The following is an 8,297-nucleotide window of genomic DNA, read 5'->3' as shown; positions in this document are numbered from 1 at the left end:
TCAGGTGCTCCCGCAGCGACCCCGCCCCCGGGGGGCCAGTCTGGTGGGAAGGAGGCTGAACCCCTAGTGCGTCTCAGAACCCCAGCAGCCGGAGGATGGCATCACTGTAGTTATAGTTTTGTAATTTGTCAGTGGTCAAAGGGGTGTGGGAAGAAAATATTAGATCAGCGGTTCTCAACCTGTGGGTCGCGACCCCTTTGGGGTCGAACGACCCTTTCACAGGGGTCGCCTAAGACCATCGGAAAACACATATTTAATTACATATTGTTTTTGTGATTAATCACTATGCTTTAATTATGTTCAATTTGTAACAATGAAAATACATCCTGCATATCAGATATTTACATTACGACCCTTTCACAGGGGTCGCCTAAGACCATCGGAAAATACATATATAATTACATATTGTTTTTGTGATTAATCACTATGCTTTAATTATGTTCAATTTGTAACAATGAAAATACATCCTGCATATCAGATATTTACATTACGATTCATAACAGTAGCAAAATTACAGTTATGAAGTAGCAACGAAAATAATTTTATGGTTGGGGGTCACCACAACATGAGGAACTGTATTAAAGGGTCGCGGCATTAGGAAGGTTGAGAACCACTGTATTAGATCAAATCCTGTCTCTTTATTTTTCATAAAGAACTAGAATTTACTGGTATTTAATACATATGGATTGACAGAAGTAGGTGTATATACTTTATAAAGAAATATGCCTGACCTCACAGAAATACAAAGTATGCAGAAAAAAACTACTATGAACTGGACAGCCTGGATGAAATGGACATATTCCTAGAAAAATACAATCTTCCAAAACTCAATCAGGAAGAATCAGAAAGCCCGAATAGGCTGGTAACTACTGAGGAAATTGAAGCAGTAATAAAAAGACTCCCAGGAACAAAAGTCCTGGTCCGGCTGGCTTCACAGGGGAGTTTTACCAAATATTCAAAGAAGAACTAACACTGATCCTCCTCAAACTATTCCAAAAATCCCAGAGGAAGGAGCACTTCCAAGCTCTTTCTATGAGGCCAGCATCACCCCAATTCCAAAACCAGGTAAAGACACTGCAAAGAAAGAGAACTACAGGCCAATATCCCTGATGAACATAGATGCTAAAATCCTCAACAAAATCTTAGCAAATTAGATCCAGCGATACATTAATAAGATCATACACCATGACCAAGTGGGATTTATTCCAGGGATGCAAGGCTGGTACAATATTCACAAATCAATTTACATCATATAAACAGATTGCAGGACAAAAATAACATGATCATATTAATTGATGCAGGAAAAGCATTCAACAAAATCCAACACTTTTAAAAAAAGTATATCTTTATTGATTTCAGAGAAGAAGGGAGAGGAAGAGAGAGAGGAAAAAAAATGTCAATGATGAGAGAGAATCATTGTACGGCTGCCTTTGTCTGATCGAGCCCGAAAGTGGAATCTAAGGTGACCTCCTGGATCATAGCCACTGCTCAACCACTGAGCCACCAAGGCCAGGCCAACACCCTTTTTTGATAAAACCTCTCAGCAAAGTGGGAATAGAGGGATCATACCTCAACATAATAAAAGCTTATATGACAAGCCTACAGCCTACCTCATACTCAATGGGCAAAAACTAAAACCATTTCCCCTAAGAACAGGAACAAGACAGGGATGCCCTCTTTCACCACTCTCCTTCAACATAGTACATGAAGTCCTAGCCATAGCGATCAGATAAGAAGAAGAAATAAAAGGCATCCAAATTGGAAAGGAGGAAGCAAAACTCTCACTATTTGCAGATTACGTGACTTTGTACATAAAAAACCCTAAAGACTCCATAAAAAACTACTAGATTAAATAAATGAATTCAGCAATGTAGCTGGATACCAAATTAACACCCAGAAATCCATGGCACTTTTATACACAATAATGAACTCTCAAAAAGAAAAACTCAATCCCATTTACCATTGCAACAAAAAAATTAGGATACTTAGGAATAAACTTAACCAAGGGGGTAAAAGACCTGTACTCAGAAAACTACAGGGTGTTGAAAAAAGAGAAAGAGAAAGACATAAACAAGTGGAAAAATATACCGTGTTCATGGATTGGTAGAATCAATATCATTAAAATGTCCATACTACCCAAAGAAATCTATAGATTCAATGCAATCCCTATTAAAATACCAACGGCATATTTCACAGACCTAGAGCAAACAGTCCAAAAAATTTTATATGGAACCAAAAAAAGATCCCGAATAGCTACAGCAATCTTGAGAAAGAAGAACAAAGTTGGAGGAATCACAATACCAGATATCAACTACTACAAAGCCATTGCACTCAAAACAGCCTGGTACTGGTACAAGAACAGGCATATAGATCAATGGAACAGAACAGAGAACCCAGAAATCGACCCAAGCCATTACGCTCAATTGGTATTTGACAAAGGAGGCAAGCGCATACAACGGAGTCAAGACAGTCTCTTCAGAAAATGGTGCTGGGAAAATGGGACAGACACATGCGAAAAGAATGAAACCGGACCGCCAACTCACACCACACACAAGAATAAACTCAAAGTGGATACAAAACTTGAAAGTAAGACGTGAAACCGTAAAAATCTTAGGAGAAATCATAGGCAGCAAAATCTCAGACATCTCTTGTGGCAATATGTTTACGGATACATCTCCTGGGACAAAGGAAACTAAGGAGAAAATAAACAAATGGGACTACATCAAAATAAAAAGCTTCTGCAGCAAAAGAAACCATCAACAAAACGAAAAGGGAGCCCACTGTATGGGAGAACGTATTTGGCAATGATACATCTGATAAAGGGTTAATATCCAAAATATATATATAAGGAACTCATACAACTTAACAGAAGGAAGACAAACCATCCAATTAAAAAATGGGCCCAACAGTGGTTGAGCGTCGACCTATGAACCAGGAGGTCAGGGTTTGATTCCCAGTCAGGGCATATGCTTGGGTTGCAGGCTCCATCCCCTGTGTGGGGTGTGTAGGAGGCAGCTGATCAGGAACTCTCTCATCATTGATGTTTCTATCTCTCTCTCCCTCTCCCTTCCTCTCTGAAATCAATAAAAATATATTTTTAGAAATGGGCAAAGGACCTAAATAGACACTTCTCCAAAGGGGACATACAGATGGCCAAGAGACATGAAAAAATGCTCGAAGTCACTGATCATCAGAGAGATGCAAATTAAAAGACAATTCTCACACCTGTCAGAATGGCTACCATCAAGCAAAGGCACCCAAATCAACAAATGACAAGTGCTGGCGAGGACGTGGAGAAAAGGGAACCCTAGTACAGTGGGGCCTTGACTTACAAGTGTCCCGTATAACGAGTTTTTCGAGATACGAGCTGTCTCTCGGCCGATTTTTTGCTTTGAGTTGCGAGCTAAAATTCGGGTTACGAGCCAGTGTCAGATACCCCACCGCTAGTTGGCGCAGCGAACGTCACAGTGAACGCCACAACATCAGCCCAGCATCACGTGTCTCACTCGTTCACTTTAAGATTTGACATACGAGTAATTTGAGTTACGAGCTCCGTCACGGAACGTAAACTCGTAAGTCAAGGCCCCACTGTACACTGCTGGTGGGAATGCAGACTGGTGCAGCCATTATGGAAAACAGAATGGAGTTTCCTTAAAAAGAGAAATATGGATCTCCCATTTGACCCAGTGATCCCCCTTCTAGGAATATATCCTAAGAAACCTGAAACACCAATCAGCAAGGATATATGCACCCCTATGTTCATAGCAGCACAATTTACAATAGCTAAGATCTGGAAACAGCCTAAGTGCCCATCAGTAGATGAGTGGATAAAAAATCTGTGGTACTTTTACACAATAGAATACCATGCAGCTGTAAAAAAAGAAGGAACTCTTACCATTTGCAACAGTTTGGATGGACCTGGAGAGTATTATGCTAAGTGAAATAAGCCAGTCAGAGAAAGATAAACATCACATAATCTCACTTACATGTAGAATCTAACGAACAAAATAAACTGATGAACAAAAATAGATCCAAAGACATAGAAGCATGAATAGACTTTCGAACCTCAGAAGGAAGGCAGGGGAGGGAAGTGATCAACCAATGAACTTGTTTGCATATATGCATAACCCGTGGACACAGACAATAGGGTGATGAAGGCCTCGGGGGAGGGGTCCAATGGGAGAAAAAGGGAGACATCTGTAATATTTTCAACAATAAAGATTAGGAAAAAAGAAATATGCCTGTATGGGGTGTACACTTAAATGTATTTTACTGAGAGGGGACATGTTTTCTTAAAAGTTAGAGACTATAGAGCCAGTGTTGGTGTGATTGCCGTGGTGGGAGAGGTTTATAGAGCCAGTGTTGGTGTGATTGCCGTGGTGGGAGAGGTTTGGGTGAGCGCTGGGGAAGCCCAGAGGTCTGCGGGCCTAAAACTCCACAGGTGAGTAGCAGTTCCACAGGCCAAAAAGCAAGGGGGGGCGGGGCGCTGCTACCCGGGGAAAGAACAGGGAGATAAAGGATCGGAGGTTGGAAATAGCCAGAGGTATGCAAAGGTCTGTCATCTCCGGCACGGTCCCCCCTGGACGGCCACTTGGTGGCTGACCATCCCTGAGTGACAGCCTCACTGGGTCTTGGTTTGTCATTTATAAATGGGTTTGATGATGGCACCAACGTGGCAGGAGTGCTGTGCAGACTGAAGGAGACGGCAGGTGGGACCTGCACATAGCGGGCACTCAGACTCGGTCTTCTGCTCCTCTTCAGAGCTGCACTCAATCTGCCTCCCGCGTTCCCAGCACAACTTGGCACGTGGTTGCGGTCATTTTTTGAGGGAATTAACGAGTGCGTCTTTATTTCCATTGTTTCTCACAAGAGTCCAGTGAGATAGGGTAGAGGTTGCCTCCATTTTACAGGTGGAGAAACTGAGGCTCGGGGAGGTGAACTGACTAGCTCAGTGTCACCAGATCATACTGCTGCTTGAATCCAGATCTGTCTGCTGTCACAGCTTTGCCCCTAACCCCTGTGTGTCTTATACTCGCAGGATTAGAGCTGGGGATTGAACAGAAGGCTCAGGCTTTTTGTCTCTCGTCACTTCCTTGGTCCACCTGACCCAGATTTGCCCTAACTAATCTTTCTGAAATGCTACTTCTTCAGTTGACACCTTTGCTCAGACACATTCACTGTCTCCACACTGCCTAAGGTTCAAGTTTAAATGTGCTGGGCTGACGTTCACGGCTCTCCCTGTTCTGGCCTCCGGCTGCCATTCTAACTACAGGGATGTGTCAGACCCTGCTGTGAGTGTGTGTGGTCAAGGGGTAGATGCTGCAGACGGTCAGTGAGGGCATCTGGGCCGGCTCTGGAAGTCGGGCTTTAGGAAGGCTGTGAAGTCCATGTGAGGCTTCCTGAGCGATTCAGCAGCTTGATTATGGTTAGAGTCGGGTTGGGGTGAGGTTTGAGGCTGAAGTTTATGCCAGAGTTGGATTTCCAGTCCAAAGTAGGAAGAGTGCAATAGCAGGCGTCGGTGTCCCTGCGGCGTCTGACTTAGGAAGGGACATTGAGGGTCTAGTGATCCCTGGTGCTGGGATTGGGGTTTGACGCAGGGGCCGACAGGCAGCGCATTTGGAGGTGTGGGGGGTGTTTTGAATTTTCACATGACTGGGGTTGCTGCCGGCATTCAGAGAGAGGAGCTCAGGCTCCAGGTGTCTGTAATGCAGCAAGCAGGCGCCGTGGCCCTGCCCCACATGCTGCCCGTCCCTCCTGGGAGACACTGAGGCAGAGCCTGTGTGAGGGGGAACTGGACAGCATTAGGCTTGAATTCCAGTCTGTGGCTCTCTTCTCTGCAGCTGGGAGAGGCGGGTGCCCTCGGTCCTCTGGGACAAGCCGAGGCAAATATGGGGACCGTCTGGCTAGTTTGGGGCCGTGGTGTCCAACCATGCTGGGCATTAGAGTCGCTCAGCGGGGGTGAGGGTGGGGCTTTAAAAAATGCTGATGCTAGTCTGACCTCCCAGCAATTCTGAGTTAATTAGTAGGAAGTGGGGTTGGGGCAGTAGGAGTTTTAAAGGCTCCTTGGGGGACTGGAGCCTTCTCTGGGGCTTGAAACTCTCTCTTTAAACTACTCCTCTCAGTAAAGCAGTGGTTCTCAAAGTGGGGTTCCGGGACCAGCAGCATCAGCGTCCCTTGGGAACATGTTAGAAGGGAAAATTCTCAGACCTCACCATTGACCATTGGAAGCTCTGGGTGGGGCCCAGCAAGCAGCATTCCAGCACCTTCGGGGCCTTTGTCCCCCTCAGCTCTGAGCCCCTGCAGCCCAGCACTGAACTGAGGCCCGCATGCAGAGACTGACCTTATTGCCCGGAAGTGGGGGTGGTTCTCCACACTTCTCGAGTGATGGAGCGGCCAAGTAGCTGTGGGTGCTTGAGGCCAGGACGTTTCCATCCTGCTCCCAGCTCCCCAGCACTGAACTGAGGCCCGCATGCAGAGACTGACCGTATTGCCCCAGAAGTGGGGGTAGTTCTCCACACTTCTCAAGTGATGGAGCGGCCAAGTAGCTGTGGGTGCTGTGGATGGCAGGGTCCATGAGGCCAGGACGTTTCCATCCTGCTCCCAGCTTTCTCCAGGGCCTGGCCCAGGGTGCGTGCTGAACAAGTGAATGAGGGGAGACACACAGAAAGACAGAGAGACCTGGGAGAGGAGATGTGACTTTCGCTTACTGTCCTGGTCCCACAACATGTGAGGCTAGTGTTTCTAGTGCCTAAGATACAGACTTCAGGCACCAAGGGGCCCTGACCGCCTGCCTCTTCCCTGGCGCGCATTCAACGTCTGGGCTTGTCTCCAGTGTGGTGCGTGAATGTGGCGCGGGTGCACCACCCGACAGGCAATCTACAGGTTGTTTTCTTTCCTCAGCTGAGGATCGTTTTGCCACTGATTTTTAGAGAGCGTGGAAGGGAATGAGGGAGAGAGCGAGAGAGAGAAACATTGATGTGAAAAGAGACACATCGACTGGTTGCCTCCCAGATGCATCCGGACTGGGACCGGGGATTGTGTGAGGGCCGATGAGTCACACCCACCAGGGCTACTTTTTGTTTTAAAACAATTAAAATTTACACCTAAGCTGCAGGAGAGCATAAGGAACTCTGGAACGAACTCTTGGCCAAAGGCCACTCACGTTTTGCTAATTGTCCCAATAATGGCTGTTATCGTCTGGGGCCACACCTTGCACTGGTTGTGCCTCCAGTCCTCTTTAATGGATGGGGGATGGTGCAGGGCAAGTTTCCTGCGATTTTCACTTGTGGGCAATTAACATGACTAGAAAGTTGCCTTTAAGTCCCAATCTCCATGTAAAAAGCCGTTCGGTTCACGGGGCTGTCTCAGCTGCGTCTCCAGTGGCCCTGGGCGGCAGGGAGTATGAATCAAGGGAAAGCCAGGCAGGACTCGATGGCAGGCGGCAGAAGTCCATGTGGACTAGCATAGGCTCAGAGCCGATGACCCCTGACCTGGGCCAGCCCGGAGCATTCCCCCTCGGGCAGGGCGGTGCCAGGGCTGTTTCCTCTGCGTTGGTGGGAAAGGTGACCACTGTGTCTCCCTGACACATCAATTCCTCCAGGGGCGGGGAGGGGGGGAGACTGGCTCTACTGGAGTCACTTGCTTACTCCTGAGTTAGTCCTATGGCCCAACAAGATGGGGGCACTCTGATTGGCCAACTCCAGTCATGTGCCCGCCTCTGGGCGGGGCTCTCTTGATGGACAGCCCTACCCCTCAGGAGTCGGGTATAAGGCCCGGGAAATCGTTTGGTCCGGCTCTGGCTCTGCCGAGGCATTAGGGTGAGTTAACTAAATGTTTGCCTAAATAGAGCAGGCGACCTTTAAAGCTGATAATTCTGTATGGCCCCGAATGATGTTATACATATCCAATGGCCGCTGGCAGGAAAAAGGTTCCCCACGGTTCTAAAAACGAAAAGGGGGGTTCCGCTTCTCCCCGGGACTTGGTGGGAGCTCTGGTCAGAGTCAGGAATCATAACAGTAGCAGCGGCGGTAGCTGGGACGTTCATCGAGAGCTTGCAGGGTTCCAGGCACCGGAATGAGTGCTTTATCTGTTTTACCTCGTTTCATGCAGCCGTTTTATGCGATAGACGCTTTCATACATGCTTCCCATGCGAGGCAATGTCACAGAGAGGCGCAGTCACCTGCCCAAGGCCACACAGCCTGCACTCTGCAGACTGCGGGCCCAGGGTGACCGGCTCCGGAGGGCCCTGCGCCCTCCTAGGTGCAGCGAAGCCAGGTCTCTCGCTGCAGGTGGGGCTG

General features: G+C 47.5%; 1 protein-coding gene across 1 annotated transcript in view; it reads right to left on the bottom strand.

The window, feature by feature from the left end:
- Positions 1–6,574, bottom strand: part of TULP1 (tubby like protein 1) — an 18,868-nt gene extending 12,294 nt beyond the window's left edge. The window contains exon 1 of the mRNA XM_014529583.1: positions 6,341–6,574. Within this exon, the coding sequence (XP_014385069.1) occupies positions 6,341–6,574 (234 nt within the window). The remainder of the gene's footprint in view (positions 1–6,340) is intronic.
- Between the last annotated feature and the right edge of the window lie 1,723 nt (positions 6,575–8,297).

The sequence above is a fragment of the Myotis brandtii genome, unplaced genomic scaffold (genome assembly GCF_000412655.1).
Source record: "Myotis brandtii unplaced genomic scaffold, ASM41265v1 scaffold687, whole genome shotgun sequence".
Classification (NCBI taxonomy): domain Eukaryota; kingdom Metazoa; phylum Chordata; class Mammalia; order Chiroptera; family Vespertilionidae; genus Myotis; species Myotis brandtii.
Note: the sequence above shows the minus strand (reverse complement) of the source record. Positions and strands in the feature narration are given on the sequence as shown.